Source organism: Pituophis catenifer, unplaced genomic scaffold (genome assembly GCF_029215685.1).
Source record: "Pituophis catenifer annectens isolate HBS135680 unplaced genomic scaffold, rPitCat1.0.hap2 SCAF_6, whole genome shotgun sequence".
NCBI classification, from domain to species: domain Eukaryota; kingdom Metazoa; phylum Chordata; class Lepidosauria; order Squamata; family Colubridae; genus Pituophis; species Pituophis catenifer.
In genome coordinates, this window is record NW_027256886.1 from 72,945,125 (window position 1) to 72,964,539 (window position 19,415).

The 19,415-nt window shown below is 36.0% G+C and overlaps 1 protein-coding gene across 1 annotated transcript; it reads right to left on the reverse strand.

Annotated features, from left to right (window-relative positions):
- Positions 1-1,913: 1,913 nt before the first annotated feature.
- On the reverse strand, positions 1,914-18,580 carry IPMK (inositol polyphosphate multikinase). The gene is made up of 6 exons (XM_070945857.1): positions 18,277-18,580; positions 10,195-10,280; positions 7,703-7,799; positions 6,463-6,635; positions 4,937-5,018; positions 1,914-2,530 (listed from the first exon to the last, which is right to left on the reverse strand). Exons 1-6 carry the CDS (start codon positions 18,464-18,466, stop codon positions 1,932-1,934), a joined length of 1,227 nt encoding a protein of 408 aa, XP_070801958.1. The 5' UTR covers positions 18,467-18,580; the 3' UTR covers positions 1,914-1,931.
- Positions 18,581-19,415: the final 835 nt, after the last annotated feature.

The following is a 19,415-nucleotide window of genomic DNA, read 5'->3' on the forward strand; positions in this document are numbered from 1 at the left end:
GTTTTTCATTTGGTCACATATGAAAATTGCAAAATGTTTATTTTGCAACTGGTAGGCAATAAAAAAAACTGGAATATGATTTTCATTAGATAAAAATTGAGAGGTTACTTGGGTAACTGTAACCAAGTCTCCCTAGCTTCCAATTTAAAGCAGTTTACTTTCCAAAAGAAATCATATTTACATTAAATATATTTGTAATGACTCAAGTACAAAACTTGAAAATTAGATGTTGAGTGCTTACTATTCCAGAACCTTGAACTATTAGCAAAAGAATAATTACACTACAAATACTATGAAGCACAGAAGTTATTGCCTGAAAGTTTAAAACTATATACTCTTACTGGCCTACAATGGAAACATTCCCAGTCTGCACCAGGTATACATATGTAGCCAAATTAACTGATAACCGTTAATGAGAAACTACAACAGAATAACCTACCAATGATCAAGGAAACTGATTCGGACAATTCCGCATAGCAATTATTTTTCAACAATATGGCTTAAATTACTGACAGAAGACCAAATTCTTGTGATCACTCCTAAATTAATATTAACTTTAAATATCTGATATTATTAAGGCTTTCTTTATAACCTATAACAAAACTACTTAATAGAGATTTATATAACACATTTGGAATATAAAATATAAATGTAAAATTTAAACTACTGCTATTTACCATCTACTATCCACCAGTTTAAAATTGAATTCATATCAGCACAAAGTTCTATTGAACTGAAGGAAATAAATGTAAGGACATTTTTTTACGAATTCCTCCTTTTCTCTACAATTCCCAGCATCACTTTCCATACTGTTTAGGAAGGAAATAGGGAAAAGAAATGAAAATCACTATTCTGTTATCCTTTCCTCCAAAAAAGCTTTTTACAATATTAATCTTTCTTCTACAAAGCAAATCCAATCATTCCATTTGCAAATCCAAACCTGTATAATGAATACCAAATTATTTAAAAAGTAGCTTCAGGCATTAGAGTACACTTTGCACCCCCTTTCCAACAACTAAAACTACATTTGATTAACTATTTCATTATTCATTTTCTGATAGAACCTCCAAAACGCAAGCTTTTCTCTCTATGCTCATTTCTATTTCATAAATTTAGAGGGGAAATATTACATATTACATGGTAAGAATATTTGATCATGAAAAGATTAACACCTTTACCCAAGTTTAATAATGCAGAACATGATTATCTCTCATTTAAAAAATCTGTTAAATTAGAATAAATTTTAAATATGTACTCCTTAAAAATATTATTAGTTCCAGTTTTAAAAATATATCAAATACTCAAGAATAATACAGTAAACTCTTAGTTTAATGGACTTCCGTTAGATGGAGTTTTGAAATAATGGTCTAACTTTTTGTTCAGACTCCAATGCAGGGGTTTTTTTTGGTCAAATGAAGGATTTTTCTGCTAAATTATTTTACTGCTAATAACGTCATTTGTCAAATATGTAATTATGCAATGTAAATTCACAAAAGCAATATAAATTTAGATTTAATGGATACCCCCTCATCCTAAATGGTCTATTAAATTCTGATTTTAGTATTCTCTAATGATTTTCTAGTATTCCATGAGAGATATGGCTCAACATTATGGCTGCATGACAAGTTTTCAATTAAAATATGTAAGAATGTAAAACAACTCAGTCATTTCAACCAATGCAAGATATATCCAATATCAGATAGGCTTTGTTTGTTAACTGTAAATTCCTATAACTACCAGTTAAATCTCATTAGCTTTTTCTTTTACTAACTACAGAGTAATTTTCCTGAGTAACATTATAAAATACCTGGTAATTCTACCAAAAATATAAAGACAAGAAAATGTAGAACAATATAAACCAAGGATCACAAGTGCAGAAATGTTGTTGCTTTTCATTATATTTGGCCCTCAATAAAAATCACTGCAAAAATTTAGGTATCTAAAATATTCTGAAGGACAGTAATTAAGTTTTTCAGCCCATAGATGTAGCCCTCATCTCGCACATTGCTAGGGAATACATGAGCAAAATCTATCATCCGGACTTCAACTTCTCCATTTCCTGGAAGAGATGTGGGCATTTGGCTGAAAACTTTTTCCAGCTGAGGTATAACATTTCCATTCAAATGTTTTTGTGAAAAGCAAGAACTGCGCTTCCATAGATGGTCTCTTAACAAAAACTGATTCTGGTGCCTGTTGTGAAAAGTATACGTTTTAGAAAAATCTTTGCCATCTGAAGTCTCTACCTCCCCTGTTTCTGAGGCATTGATGATATGAATATTGTTGTTGCATTCCAATGTGTTATCTGTACTATCACTTGGCACTTGGTCTTCAGCTACTTTGTTCTTCTCAACCAGATAGCCATCATTTAAGCAAGGAGACCAACCATCGTAGACAAATAGTAAAGAACTTGCATAAAAGTTAAGCTGCTTCTGGTTCTCAAACCAGTGCAAGATTTCTTTAATCTTTTGAATACTAACAGCTATGGCATCTTTTCTCAGGGTGAATCCATTATAGAAAAACTGAGCCACACCTACAAAACAAACAAACAAACAAATTAGCAGACAAATATCTTAATCTATCAGAATTCAGGATTAAATTGGTACTACAAAGTTCAGCAATATGTATTACTGCCCTAAACTTGCATGCTTAACTTTCAAAATTAATTGCAGAAATTTATGGTGAAATGACAAATGACAGGCTTGAAATAATCAGAAGTTCATACAATAACCAAGTGTATGGTACTATGTATACCTCTGGTTCTACAACTCAATTTTATACAATGGTCAAAGGAATTCGTGAACTCTTTAGAATTACCTACAACCTTATAGCTTTGTGTCCTGCAAGGTGATCTGAGTTTTAGTTTTAGTAGATAAAAAAAAATTGGGGTAAATATTATTATATATTCTTACTGAATAGATTGAGCTAATGTTCACTCTCATTGCTTGAAACAGTGTGTGAAGCTTTAGACTGAGCAACCGATGGCAGTTCCTTTAGCAGCAATGATTGCAAAATGTTTCTTGTATGAACTCATCAACTTCACACAACGGTTTAAAGATACTACTTGGTTCTCATTCCTCCTTACGGAACTACTTTAATTTATTGGCATGTTGGGATAAAACATCAGTATGGCGGAAGCCATGAAAATTTCAAGAAAAATTCAATCCAAAGGATAAGTGTTGCAACAGAGAAGATACCTTTCTGGACCCCAATAGATGACACTGATTATTGAAAGGACCTATCTCTTGACATGTAGAAGATGGATAGAAACCATGGGAGATAGGCAGTTCCTCAGGTAAGCTAGCCCTGTCATGTAGGACTTTATAGAAAATAAACAGAACTGAATCATACCCAGAAGGAGAGAGCAAACCAGTGCAGCTCACAGAGTAGAGGTGTCACATAGGAATACCAAGGTATGCCCTTCATTGCCTGCACTGCTGTGTTCTGGACAACCTGAAGCTTCCAAGCGATCTTAAAGCCACTTGAAAACAGCCTCTCATAAACTAGAGCATGAGGTCTAAAGGTTGAAAACCTTCAATGTTTTTTCTCCAAACATAAATTTCCCTTCATTTTATCCACCTATAGTGCAGCATCTGGGGCATTCTTCAGAAAACCTGAAATGAACAGCAATGTTTTCTGGAGAGGAGAAGATTCCATCGTCAGATCTTCTCATGCATAATACTCTTTTTGGGTGTCTTCCTTATAATGCAAATTATTGTAGACCTCGTTCTTGGGATGATTTCTGTTGGGCAACCATTCCTGGCAGAGTATAAATGGTATTGTACTTCTCAATTTATATACTGTCGATCTGACTAGAAATTGAGAGTAGCCAAATTTTTGGCAGTGATTTGTTGCCCTTTCCAGTCTGCTAAGTATCAACAACCCCTTTTCTGAGTTTGGCAGAGATCTCTTTCAATTAGTTTATGGTTTGCTTCCATAACTCAGTGTTGGAGGAAGAAAGCCTTCAAATTCACTTCTAATTATCATCTATCGATTGGAATATTTGATTCAACATTTATTGTTCAAAAGTTCATCATCTTAGAGGACTTCACATGTTTATTCAAAGACAGTGCAATATGAGTGCAATAAACATGACATAGTAATTTCTTCTGAGTGATCTTTGTTTAAGCAGAATCTCTGTATCTATTAATAGGGCCTAAGGCAAGCTCTAATTATTTCAGGTTACAGCACTGTAAGAGAGCAATTAATTTTAAAGATTTCAAAAACTTTCTCTCACTGGCATCAAATGACAGGCAATCTGCAGGATTCATTATATACTGGCAGTCCATATATTTTTTACAAAACAAAGCTAAAAGATTGGCAAGATTAGGCAGATTGGAAGCATTCTGGGCACCTTCTATCAACTAAGGTCATCTAGTGGGATCCCAGAAGCATGCCTTCTCTGCCACAGCACCTGCCTTCTGAAGCAGCATCCCCCCAATTCACTGAAGGTTCTGGAGCCTCATGCTAATCCAATACTGATTTGGTATATAGATGTTTTGCAACTCTTGTCCTAAGAATAAGTGATGGGACCAAAGTCAGCTAAACTGTAACTTCTATGTCTAATGGATGACTAAAACATAGGCCTGTCCAATCCAATCCCAGCACGTTAAATGCTATACCACACTTTTCTCAACATAAAGCACAGTATTAATGCCCAGTCTTTTTAACTCCTTGTCACAGTAAGAGATTTGTGCATAAACCCTTTTACAAATACTACTGGAAAATGTCTCCAACTATATTTTACAACCCAACTTTAATAAAAAAACATGCTACTTCGTTGTCTCATTTGGCATTATTAAACTCCATTTTTTCTATTAATAACTACTTTCTTAATTACCAAGCACACGTGGTTCAGAGCCCATAACACAAACTCTAGCCTGGCTGTTCCTTTTTAAAAAGCCATATGTGTAATACAGTGCTTTTATAAAAAGATTACCATCTTTTATAGTTTCCTTTGTTAATCCTCTTCCGTAGTGCTGGTTCTGTGTCTCATAGCTGCCAGTAGGTACATGATAAACCTTTAAAAAGAAAGGAGAAATGTCTGACTCATTTCTTGAAATCTGTTTTCCATTTTAATTCTAGTTAAATGTTACACTTACATTAAAACATTTCGCTTCAGACCACAGAAGTCTGAAAGAATTCGACGAGTCAGACCTACCATATTTTTCAGAGTATAAGATGCACCTTTTTCCCACTGAATGTAGCCCCACCCAGCCTCTCAAACGGAGGTTTCAAAGGTTGGAAAAAAAGCAAGGCGCACAGCTCACAACCAACGAACCTGTTGCTAAAGTTCACCTCTGGGAACAGCTGATTGGGGGTATTCTGGGAGGCCAATCCACCCCAATCAGCTTTTTTCTTATTTTTCTCCCCAAAAACTAAGGTGTGTCTTATACTCCGGTACATCTTATAGTCCGAAAAATACGGTAGTTAGATCTTTGCAAAACATATGAATAGGGTATTTTTTGAAAAAGTATCATAATACTTTATTTACAGAAGAATCCAAGAAACAATAAATAAATACAAATGAAATATTTTGTGTACAATATTGAAGAATTGTCATACATAGTCCTTCAAATCAGTTGCCCTATGAACATTGATAGCTTTATGTTTTATTGGGAATCTAAATTAACTAAATATCATAACAAAACAAAATTTGATTCAGAGAACAATATGAATACTTGCTACATTCAAATTTCCAGAAAATAAACAAAAAATATAAACATATATAACATATGCAGTAGCATTTTTTTAAATCTAGAAAACATCTAGAAATTTCCTGCTTAAATTCTGTGCTTTTATAAAATGCATTTTCGTAATTAAACAGCAAAATACATTTAAATAATCAGCAAAACAATCACAAAATTATATATTTAAGGTCTTGTCGTGTATCTGTACTCAACAGTTTCAATAAAAGATAATTATACTTTATAACTGTCCATATACAGAGGGTCCTTTGCAGGTCTGTAAAGCAAAGGAAAACGGAAGTAAAGTAAGATCATAAGCACAGTTGTGCTTTTACTTAGCAACCACTTTGCTTAATGACTGAGTTGCTGGTCACAATTGTGGTAGCTAAACAAGGATTCCTTGTATAAGCCAATGTGTAAGAAAAACTACAAATGTAAAGTAACATTACGTTTTCAATCAGCTAAGTGAAGTCACAAATTTATTATTTCAATGTTGAAAGTTACATTTTCTAGGTGTGCTTTACAGGCTGTAAAGCATTCTTTAAGAGACTGTCATAACTGCGGTCGTTAAACGTTTGGTCATAACTTGAGGACTATCTGTAATGATGAAAACAGAAATGCTTCCTGCTATGTGCAAGCTGTTATGTATGTAAGAAAAATATATGAACTCCAAACCACTCCTTAATTCTCTTCACAAGAAAAAAGAAAACCATCTGGAGCGAGCTTACATTGCACACATTTCTTCACATCTCTAATTAAAATCCAAGAGACAGCTTACCCTCATGCCAAGCACCAAAAACCCAATCTCTTCCATTAGTGGATATTTGCCGATTTGTTGCTTTATCTTCTCTTCTGAAGCATATGGATCATAGCTTTTCTGGCCTATCTTTACGTCCATGATGCATGGTTTCTTAAACCTGTGTGTCACATCTTCCAGTTTCAGGTACAAATCTGTAAACAATTAAGGATACCTCAGCTTTGTCAGTATCTGAAAAAAATGTGATACACCACAGCTATCATACCAGGCTATAATTCAATATCTTGGAAAGGAAGGCCAAAAGCCCAATAGTTCTTCAGTTCATGAATGAAAACTGTTAGTGTTAACTGTCAATCATACTCCTTTTCTCTATCGATTTTAGCCATAGTTGTCGCTAGCCATAGTTCCTCTTAACCAAAATTTGCAACTAATTTCAAATCTTGCTTAACATTAACCACAGCTAATAGCACTGCAGATATAATATTTAAAAATGATTAAAATAATTTGAGAAACAATAGAAATTATTTTCTAATAGAAATTCTGAACAAGGTGGGCAGGGCTTCTGGTTTTACAATCATGGTGAGAAACCAGAAACCCTTACTGATTCATGAGCCTGGGATTTCATTTACACAATCTTCCCCTCACAGAATCATAGGGTCCTTGGAGGTTTTCTAATCTAACCCCCTGCCTAAGGCAAGAGTCCTTATACGATCCCAGTCAAATGGTTGTCCAATCTTTTTTTGAAACCTTCCAGTAATGGAGAATGCACAACTCAGGGAGGCAAACTGTTCCATTGATAAATTGTTTTCACTGTCAGGAAATTACTCTATTTCCAGGTTGTATCTCCCTCTGACAAGCTTCTCCCCTTTCTTCTTGTCCTGCCTTCAGGTGCTATGGAGAATAAATCAACCCCCTCTTCCTTATTAGAGCCTTTCAAGTATTTCAACTATCATGTCTCCGCTAAGCCGTCTCTTCATTAGCTAAACTTAACTAGTTCCTTTAGCCGGTCATCATATGATTTAGTCTCCAGACCCCCTTATCATCTTTGTTCTTCTTCTCTGCACTCTTTCTAGGGCTTCAGCATCTTTTTTTAATCGTGGTGATTGGAAATGGACTTAATTAAGTACAGTAGCTCTGAAATATTATTTTCATGAAATTCTATATGACAGGATTTAATGTATAATATTCTTTATATTATTAAAACCCTCCACAGAAATTTCCATCAAATTCATGCCTAGCACACTGAATATAGCAATAGTACCATTAGGTGCAGTAGGCAATGACCAGGTTCCATAATATTTTGGCAAGTATTTTTGTAATTCAAGGAACACAGAGTCTTCACATCCATCAGCAAATACCTGAAATAAAAGAAATGTTAGTGAAATACATTGGATCCGGTAATAACTTATCTAGGTCTCTGCTATGATAGCAACTTTGGAAATTTAAACCTTACCTTATATAAATAACAAATTTATAGGAGTAAAAATGAGGGTTACCTCCAGTATGAACAATACAGCTATAGGCAATCAATGAGTTGCTAACCTATCTATTCCTATCAAAAATACAGATTTCATATTTTATTATATTAAAAAAATCATAGTTTTTGTCACAGTCCAGAGCGCCCAATTCCCTAGAGCAATGGTTCTCAACCTTTTCTTCACCACAGATCCCCTTTAACACCAAGAGTTTTGACACCATGTTTTGACACCAAGAGTTAACTGAACATTTAAATCATAACATTTCTTCAAGTCTTTGTGGACCCCTCGTGACAACATTGTGGCCCGAGGGGTCAGCGGACCACAGGTTGAGAACCATTCCCTGAGAGATTTCTGAAATATAATTAACCAAAATAGTTTAAATAGCTTTATAGGCTCCTTACAACTGGCTGGAGGTAAGGACAAATAAAGTATGGGGACCCACTAAATATTAAATGTGACAAAAATGAGGAAAATGTTTAGTTGAATCTTTAAACATTTTAATTTGTATAAACTCCTAAAAAATTAGATTCTATTGCAATAACCATATACCCTTAGAAAGCTATCTGAAAAGTATTGAACAAAACTTGTTTTCAGTTCTTTTGATAGAAAATGTAACTAATCAGATGATAAAAAGCTGACAGAATATAGATTGGCTTATAGTTTCTTATATAAATTAAGATATAGAGATGAAATTTGTTAGCAAGTTAATTTTAGAACCCTAATAGTTAAAGTTTTAGACTTTGTATAACATAATTATTTTATTCATTTCAAATAATTTCCTCTCCAAACTCTCAATCTGCAGAAGTAAATTGAGAATCAAATTATTTTACTAAAGAAATTGCAGATTCTAATCAGCATGCCTAGAAAATAAACTTCGTTGCATGAAAATCATCCTAAATGGGTCAGCTGCAGACTAATTTTTGTTTGAAAAGGGAATTGAATCATGAACTGGTTTGAAAAGGGAACTGAATGTTTCAGAGCAAGCTGTTCAAGAGCGTCTACAGTATTTAACTGTTTACAGGTCTTTCTAAGTTCATACTACTGTTATTCTAGGTAATTCCAGTGGGAGACACATTATGTACCCTCTCCAACTCAGCAAGGATTTTACATTATTTTTTCCAAAAAAAAGTATTCATATTTTAAATATTACTTGGGGGTGGAAGACGGGGGTCGAACAACTTCAAGGACAGTTGCTTACAGTCTCTCAGATTTTATGATTTTGGGGCAATAGGTGAACATGATTATTTAACCTAAATTAAACTAGCCTCTACCACAGTATCACCTTTACCTTACATTCAAATGTCTAAATATACCTTTTTAAATTTTATTATAAAAGGATATGAACACTATAAATCACTCCAACAAAAAAATCATGATTAAATTATCTTGATGAATAACTGCTATGTAAACATATGACACAGCCATGAATACTTCTGATAATGTTTAATTTTTTGAAATGTGATTGATCATTCATATCATTGATAATATTTTTTTTCTTCCCAGAATGTAAGTTTTCATTCTAAACACTCTCTAGTATAGGGAATACATAACAGATACATAACAGATTCTGTAAATAGTTTTCAACAACTAAATTTGATGAATTTTAAATGTCACATATTGGTTCAACTCTGACACACACGGAAATTGTAACTATAATTTATATGTGTAATTAATATAAAATCTTGTTAAGCCTATACATATAGTTGTCTAAATAAAGAAGGCTTATCTATGCTTTCTAAACAGAAGCACTAGACTAAGCACAATTTTACTGATGATAAATGATTTACTATATTAAATTAATTTAGATTTAATTATTGTCTTTATTAATAGTTCTATGGTTGATTTTTGTATTATTGTGAGCTATATTCTGAGTTCTCTCAGAAGGAAGAGTAGTAAAAAAATAATGCCATAATCTCTAAACAACAAAAGTAATAGAGAAAAATTTCAAGAAGTTGTTTCAAAACAACAATACTTTTAATGATACACATAAGTCTTTAGTATCCCAAGATGGCATATAAATTCCCTAACCATTTGTTTAGATGGTATTCTAATCAGCATTGAAAAATGTGATTAAGTACATTTGGAATAGAGACATACAACAGTTAAAAGGCCAAAAAGTTAAAGCTTTCAGAACCATTATACAATTTATAAAAACGGAAAGCAGCACAAAAATAAAATGCAAGACATGTTTACACCAATAGTACACAAAATGGGTTGTTTGATTCTACAAAAAATGTAATTGCTTCCAGTTGTTTTAGGAAATGAATTATTTTACCTTATTGTAGAAGTCTAGTTCTCTGGGTCCTCGAGGAGGTGGCTGCAATTGTTTGAGGACAGTGCCATCTGGATGCTGCAATATGCCTGAGAGACAAGCAAAACAAAAGCCCGATATGCTCATGATCTTCAAACTACGATATAGTTTCAGTTTTACCTCATAATGAACAGAAATTTAAACACAGAAGAGCATTTCTAACATAAAATCCCAAAAAATCTGATTTAGAATAATTTCTAATTATTTGATTGAAATAAATAAAACAAGGAAGGCAGACTTGTGAATTTTAATAGGAATTGGTTTTTCCAGCATAGTGAATAAATGTTTTCTGAGACTACCCAAAATGCTCAGAAGAAAGGTAAGGGAGAGAGAGAACTCAACATTACGATAGAAGCATTTAAGTCTAGCAGTCATTCCATGGCATTACGATAGAAGCATTTAAGTTTAGCAGTCATTCCATGGCCAAAATAAACCTGTCGCATACTGAGTAAAATAATGCTTTTAAACTAATCCCTTTCTTATCTTTAATAAACTCCCTTAGTTCTGGACTTTCACTTCACTGAGAGTTCGTGAACAATAATATTGTCAAGATGCAATTCTGCTACATAAAAACAAAATGATGCATTGTTTCTCATTATTTTCAACTTGATTAGAGACACACACCAGACCTAGTTACAAACTGCAGATCCAAGTTACTGATGAAACTTAATATAACTTACAGAATTAACTGTAATCCACGTGGTAAGTATCTCAAAAATATGGCAATTTTATAACCTAAATTGTTGATTATATTCAACCTTCTTGGGAAAGTTGTTGAGAAGAGGGTTGGCTTACAGTTCCAGAGGCCCTGGAAAAAATTAATTATCTGGATCCACTCAAGCCTGAATCCAGATCTGGTTTAGCAGGGCTGTTAAACTCACGGCCCGCAGGCCAGATGCGTCACACACTGGCCATGCCGCCTGGTTTAGCGAAGGGGAAAAAAGTCCCGATACATCACATGACGAGGCCATGACGACACGAGTTCGACACCCTAGTGGTATAGCAATGAAACAGCATTGATTGCACTTGTGGATGATCTTTGATAAGCGGGGAGGGGGAGATAGTAGAATCATCCCGGCCCTCCTTAACTTCTCAGGGCTTTCAATTGTGGTAACCTGGATTTGTTTAGGAGATAGGGAATGGAAGGCGCAATAGTGCAGTGGTTTTCCCCATTTTTCAAGGCCAATTCATCAGTGTTGAGGGAGAGAGAAAGATTGAGTCTAAGGCCCCTTTCTACTTCTATATGCAGCAGTGAGGTTATTCATCAATATGAGTGTAAAGTATCATCAATATACTGATGATACCCAGCTATGCAACTCTATCCTAGACTGACCAAGTGGTGTCACTAAGGTTCTTTCTTCCCCCCCCCCAAAAAAAAGGAATAGGTCTGGAAACTCTGGGTATGGGTGAGGGAAAACTTCAGCTCAAGCCAAGCAAGACTGAGTAGCTGTGGGTTTTTTGAGCACCCCCTCCCTATTTCAGAGATATGTCATCTTTCATTCTGAGTGAGGGTCTATTTCCCAAGTTGGTGAATGATTTGGAATTTTTTCCTGTTTTTCTTGTTCAAAGAACTGGTAGCAGTCATGGCAAGGGGAATCTTTGCACACATTTTCCTGGTGTATCAATTGTACTCATTTTCTGGATCAGAAGGCCTTATCTGCAATGATTTAACAGTGGTTTGGTCACCTCCCATTCAGACTAATGTAATGCACTCTTATGGGGCTGCCTTCGAGAACTCAGTAATAGAGGCAAAGTTTAAATTGGTAAGTATTGAGTTTGTTCGTCTTTGTGCATCTCATGATTTAAATTAGGGTAACCTGGGTCATGACTTCTCAAAATCAAATTAAATTCTTAAGTTACTAATTATAAACCTTTTATACATTCCATATTATTGTGATTTTGTGATCCGAGCAGCTCAGAAATTAGTTAAGATTAGCTTGAATATCCCCTTACTTTTTATAAACAGCAGGAACTATGACATCAGTCTTTCATTTTCTCATACTGAATACTTAGTATCTTTATACTAACGTATAATATACAAATGTATATTAACTTTTGTTAATATTTGTTGGATAATCAATGAGAAATCATAGCACTGCCTTTTATAGAGATGTATACAGATGATTAATTTCATCAAAACCACTATCCATACATTTTAGAACCTCAGTTAAAATTTAGCACTGAACAAGAGTTGTGTCAACGGTAATATTCTGTGATGTTGAACTGCAGCTTGTTTTATCTAAAAAATTATATTTAAAGCCTATTGTATTCTGGACAGATTCTATACATTAAGAGTTATATTACAAGAATTACATTAGCTAGATCAGGGCTGTCAAACTCCCAGCCTGTGAGCCAGATGCGCCACACGCTGGCCATGCCCACATCCAGTTTAGCAAAGGGGAAAAAAGTCCCGATATGTCACATGACACTGCCATGACGGCGTGAGTTTAACACCCCTGAGTTAGATCTATGCCTAGCCCAATGGGTTCATTAGTTAGCGCCACTTTGATTCAAAGCAATCTACAGTACTACTATAGGCTGTGCTCTGTAGACTGTACTATTTTATCCTAGTTTCTCTGTTGGAAATCTTGGTCTCCTGCCTCTCACTGAGAAATTTCCTAAGTGGCAGCCTCAACATTTGAATCTTGAAATGCTGGTAGAATTGATGTGGGTCTCTGTATCCAAGGTGAGGGCCATTTAATCAGCATACTTAAAGAAGAAACATATTTCTGTGTGATGCACATCCCTTCATTTCCATAAATCTTACATCTGTAATGTAACTTTCAAGTCCACTGCCACATTCCTTTTTTGTCTACCTGCCTCTTCTATTATCACATTTTGTCAAAGAGACAGCATGTTATGTTTTGTTACAGCAAAAATAAATGTTCATGATTTACTTTAGTAACCAAATAGTAATCTTAACGTTAACCTTAGCCATTGTGGCATATAAAATTTCATAGATTAGAACTCCGCTATCCCAGATGTTGTGAACACTAGGCATTAGAAATCCTACTTGTTGCAAACAAATTACCAGGCATAAGGAACCAGAAACAACACAATGAGCTGATCAGAGTGATATTTTTATTATTGCTTACCTATACACAGGAATCTCACCTGACTAAAGCACACCCTACATACGTAGCTACTTGATGAATACTGAAAAAAAGTTTTAAGGAGAATCTCTCTTCAGCCACTTCCTCCCCACAAGTGATTCAAGGTTAGTCAGCAGTTTCACTACACAGATCCTACCACACAATTGCATATAATATGCAGCTAGATAAACCTAACTGAAACCATATTCTTCTTTAAAAAAAATAACAATGATCTTGCATCATGTGTGTGCCTTCAAGTCAGTCTTGCTTCCTGGTGACTATATGGAAAAGTCCATGCAATTTTTTGGCAGTGTTTGCAAAAGCAGTTTACATTGCCTTCTTCCTAGAGCTAAGAGAGACTGAGCGTCTCAAAGCCTCCCATTTGGTTTCCATCTAAGGCAGCACTAAAATCCAGGTTTTCCTACCACTAGTCCAAACACCTTAATCATTAATCGAAATTGGCTCTTTGACTTTTACACCCATAGTTAAAAAATAACCAAGGCACTTATTTTAATATATGTATTATGATTATTAAAAATACTCTTTGGACTCTATAACTAAAGAGAGCATAATAAAAATTAAATTTTGCAGGTATAACTGAACTTTGTAACAATATTATCAGGTTACAATAGTGACCTGTGGTATTTTTTCAATTTATAATTGTTGCAGTACATATAAATATTAACATTTATTCTTTCTCATAACTTTATTTTAAAAGATTTATACACAATAGTTTAACATTATCATAGAACTAGGATAACTCTGCTTTTGCCGGGCAGGGAAAACCATAGAGAGCATCAGGCCCCATCTCTAACCAAGAAATGTTTTCCACCTATCACTTTGGCATCTGAGAATTAAGAATCTATTCTCTGTGCATTTTTAATCCTATCATCATAATCCCAAATGCCATAATTTTTAAAGTTTTTAAAAACCAAGCTGGTAATATAGTTTAATTCTACAATGAAAACTATATACACTGGCTTTCATAGCACCCCAAATGTAAACTTATTACTCATGGTTTATAGTAGTACCTACAGCCACACAATCCTGGCTGATTTCAAAAAGCCAAGAAGGTTGACATGCAAGAGATCAACAGGAAACAACAGAACTGTAGGTTACACTAGAAGAAAAACATATCCTAAAAAAGCAATGGTGGAACCCTTTTATATGGTTTCTATCATAAAATTCCTAGCAATTGAGGTCAACATGAAGGAATGTTTACTCTTAAACAAAAATGGTGTCACTTTTCCTACAGGCAGATAATTTAAACAAATATTCTGTTGGACAAAATACCGAGTCCAATCTATGAGGATTAATTTAAACAGTAGCAAGGAACATTTCTTCTGGAGACTGCAGCTAATAAAATGTTTGTATTTCAAATGGTGGCAATTTATTGGCTAATTAAAGTTCTTTCTAAATTGTTGCTTTACAGTGTTCCATCTGAGACACTGTAAGTCTATAAAAAGTAGGCTAGGAAAAATGGACAAAGCAAAAATTACAGCTTGAAAAATTCTTCTAAATGGGCATGCAAGTATTCTTTCACTTGTTGTTTTATGAGAACATTTCCAATCCTTTTGAAGTTCACTGACTGTGAAAAACAACTAAGACTGTCTCTTTAATAGCTCATTATTTTCTTCTTCCCACTCCCTGTTTTCATTCTTCCTCTTGGTCACTCCCACCCATGTCAAATTTATGTAAGACAGAAAGCACCCAGATAAAAACAAACCAACCTGGTTCAGTTAACACATGAATAGATCCTTCCTTTTAAAAAAAAGCACTTTACTTATCCTATATTTTTCTGCTTCCTGTAGAAACCTACAAGAGGTATATTTCCTAACCAAATAACCAATTTTATAATTTCTCCTGGAGAATTAGTAGCATTACTTTTGAAGCCATTTTAAAAATATCATTGTGGGAGACAGAGAAATAAGTAAATTCCCTGCCATTTAGACCAGGCATAGAAGGTTTCCTAGCAAACACAGTATGGAAATCATATGAGGGATTAAACTGTTTCTTGGGAAACCAAACATATCAGTCTATTATATCTATTAATAAATATTAAAAATGAAAATATATCTACCATAAACTATCATATTATAAATAACATGATAAACAGATAAAAGGCTAGAAGAAAAGCCAGGTTTACATGAATTTCAGATCTTATAACTTTTCAATTACTTTTCTTTGTAAATTTTGCTGAAACAATTACTGTGATAAATTTCATGGGTTTGGTATTGGGTTCATGCAAAAAACTATGCAAGTAGTTCTGCCTGAAAATAGAAAACCAGTCACCTTAGCCTACTAAAAAAATCAGAAAAAGTGAGTACCCTTTCTAACTAACAACGGTTATTAAAAGGAAAAAGCTTTTGTGAGCTTTAGCTCACTTCATTAGATGCACAGAGTAGCTAAACTGAAGGATTTAAACTGGGATTGGATGAAGAAAGGAGAAGACAGGCTAGTTATGTAGTTGCAGGTTACATGCAAGTCAGATTATGAGCATTTATGATGACATCAAGGAAGTTATGTAGTCTGCATATAGGTGAAGTCTGAGGTTGATGGAATGGAATGGAAGTTGTTGAAATCAAGAGAATTTGATGAGACATTCATCAAATACAAAGTACAAGTACTTCTACCTGTTCTATATATACCTGTCAAGGTTGATGGTGAGGTGGAAATTGTTGAACCCACAGTGGAATTTAATAAAACATTCATTCAATACAGAATACAGGTAATCCTCGACTTACAGCAGTTTGTTTAGTGACTGTTCAAAGTTACAAGAAAAAAATGGTTTATGACTATTTTTCACACTTACAACCATTGCAGCATCCCTATGGCTACATGATCAAAATTCAGATGCTTGGCAACTGGTTCATATTTATGACAGTTGCAGTGTCCCAAGGGCCATGTGATCACCTTTTGCAACCTTCTGACAAGCAAAGTCAACATGGAAGCCATATTCACTTAAGCAACCAGGTTACTTACTTAAGTGACCCACTTAACCGTAGCAAGTCAGGTGGTAAAATGGGCCAAAACTCACATAACTGTCTCACTTAGCAAAAGAAATGTCGGGCTCAATTGTGGTCATATAATGAGGACTAAATGCATTTGTAACCCCCTGGCATCTACATAACCAACTTGGTCTTTTCTTTCTTTTCCTTTTCACCCTCATCCCAATTTAAACCCTACATCCATTTAGCCACACTATGCATCCGATGAAGTGAGCTAAAATAAAATGTGTCAGAGAAGCTGCTATGGGGTTCCTCAAGGAAATTCAACTGGAATTTCAATTGGAAATTCAGCAAGGAAATTCAACTGGAAGTCCCTATTCAACCATCTTGCTTGCCTCACCATCTTGCTTCAAGCCTTTTTCTTGTCTATGGATATTTATTCTCAGTCATCCAGGTCACGTTTGTCTCCAAGATGCTTTTTTTCAAGAGTCAACTAGACTTTCTGGTTTTTCTTTGAAGATTTTTCTTTGAAGTTTTTCTTTGAAGATGTTTCACTTCAGCTCTGGGGAACCCACCATCCAGTCAAGAGCTGAAGAAGCTTCTTGGATGAAAAGTGAAACAACTTCAAAGAAAAACCAGAAAGTCCAGTTGAATCTTGGAGTAAAAAAACCTTTGGGACAAGCCTCTTTCTTTCTTCTCCACCGGATGACTCAACCACAAAACCCACGAAAATCACTCCCTTGTTGACTTCCTCACTCTTTTTGCCCAACACATCCCCACAGCTCTGGCAGGATTGTCCAGGACACGCAGGCTGCCCTGAAGCTGTTTTAGGATCGCAAAATAGTGATGCAAACATGCCATAAAAGACTGGTTGGTTGGGTGCCACCCAGCTCTCCGGGGCAGCTATTCCCCCATCCACCCGGTCCTCTTTTCTTTCTTCTTCCCCCCCACCCCGATGAAACCTTGCAACCCGCATCATAAATTGTTTCAACTTCTACCCTGAAAAAAAAGATGTTATAGGGCACTGCACACCAAAACAACTAGACACAAGGACAGTTTTTTCCCCCGAATACCATCACTCTGCTTAACAACTAATTCCCACCAGTCAAATAATTTACTAAGACTGTATTATTCTTTTCTTCCTTACTAGTATCTATTTCTTCCCACTTATGACTATAACCATGTCAACCATGTATCTTTCCATTTATATCGTTTTTGTTTGTTTCCTAGTACGATTTGATAGCTTATTAGTAACCTTGACTATCACTAAGCGTTGTATCTTTATTCTCGACGAATCTATTTTATCCTCCTTATGTACACTGAGAGCATATGCACCAAAGACAAATTCCTTGTGTGTCCAATCACACTTGGCCAATAAAGAATTCAATTCAATTCAATTCCTATTCCATTCTTTTCTAATTATTCCTATTCTAATTATTCCTATTCCTATTCCATTCTTTTCTAATTATTCCTACTCCATTCTTTTCTAATTATTCCTATTCTAATTATTCCTATTCCTATTCCATTCTTTTCTAATTATTCCTATTCTAATTATTCCTACTCCATTCTTTTCTAATTATTCCTATTCTAATTATTCCCATTCCCTATTCCATTCTTTTCTAATTATTCCTATTCTAATTATTCCCATTCCCTATTCCATTCTTTTCTAATTATTCCTATCCTATTCCTATTCTTATTCCATTCTTTTCTAATTATTCCTATCCTATTCCCTATTCCTATTCCATTCTATATGCAAAAACAGTGAAAGAGGAGAGAGAGGATAGAAACCCAAGGAGAAAGATGAGCTGGTGGCCGGTCGGGAAACCGAGAATTCCCGTTGTTGCCTGCCGCCCTCATTGCAAAAATGATTTCCCGGCAGCAGACCGGAGGAAGGTACACCGCCGGCGAGGGGGACCCCGAGACCCCCAGACCGCTACCTCCCGCCCGCCGACAGGCACACAGGTCAAACTTTCGCCTCTCCTCCTCCTCTTCCTCCCGCCACTCACCGCCCTTATCCTTGCCGAACATGTGCCCCGCCACTTGGTGAGAAAGCGGCACGCAGCCTTCGAGGAGCCGCGCCGTGGCTTCCACCTCTTCCCCGTTCGCTGCCGTTGCCCCCGCCGGCGCCGAGCCGGGAAGTCCTTCTAACCGCTCGGCTTCCCGGTTCTCCACACGGCGAGGCGTTTCGGTGGCCATGTCCTTTAAAAGAGCCGCGACGGCTACGCCTCCCGCTTCAACCCTCAAGGCCCGCCGTCGCCCCGGCCGTCCGTTTGTAGACCCGGCCAGGCCCGCGGCTCCATGGCGCGTCCGCCTTCGTTTCTCTCCCTCAGGGAGCTAAGCGCTCCTCGGCTTGGCGAGGCGAAGAGTACCTCCCGAGGCACTAACTGAGCGTGCGCGTCGCGCTTTGCGCCTGCGCGCTGGTAGCCATTGAAGCCGCCCTTTGGGCTCCGAGTGCCCTGAATGTGTTTCCTGTTGAAGCCATCCGAAGCGTGCGGTGGCGGCGGCCACGGTGCCTTTAGTCACTGATGGGGAGAGAAGCGGTGTTTTATACGCCGTTTCCTCGTTGCTATTTCCGAACGTGGCTTCCGCTCTGCAACCGGGCTAAATATTTCATGCATCTTTCGATTCACTGTGGTGCGTTAAAAGATCAGAGTTGTCTTTTTAAGTTTTTTTTTTTAAAGCACCTTTAGCCATAAACCACGCTGTATTCACACAACTCTCTTTTTGAGTCTAAACCATTCTTTATTTGCTGTTGGGTTATTAAACCCACTTGGAGGGAGTTTCCCATTACATTTTTCCTGGGGTTAAAGAAAAGATAAAAGAGGGAATTGGATTTCTAGTGATTGAATGGACACACCTCTATATGGTTTTCTTGGTACAAGCACCATGTGTTTTGCCAAAGCTTCATAATTAACCGTGACCGCAATTTACTCAGTTGTCCCAGTTGGTTGGGTGCACACAATATATTGAATTATAAATTGGCTGCGTGATTGACTAAAATATTTATTTTTAGATTGTTCCATCATAATCGAACCAATAAATAAATATGCAGAGAAATATAGCCACTTGGTGTACAATGCTGTAGTTTTTCTGTGGCAAGCTGAGATTAAAAATATTGGTAAGTATGGCACACAACGGCCTATTA

Excerpts from the sequence above, each read along its gene's own strand:
- IPMK (XM_070945857.1), bottom strand. The coding sequence starts at position 18,466 with ATGGCCACCGAAACGCCTCGCCGTGTGGAGAACCGGGAAGCCGAGCGG. Across the intron at positions 5,019-6,462 it reads TTTTGGTGCTTGGCATGAGG|GTTTATCATGTACCTACTGG; the intron begins GTAAGCTGTCTC and ends TTCTTTTTAAAG. Across the intron at positions 2,531-4,936 it reads AAAGGAAACTATAAAAGATG|GTGTGGCTCAGTTTTTCTAT; the intron begins GTAATCTTTTTA and ends TTTGTTTTGTAG.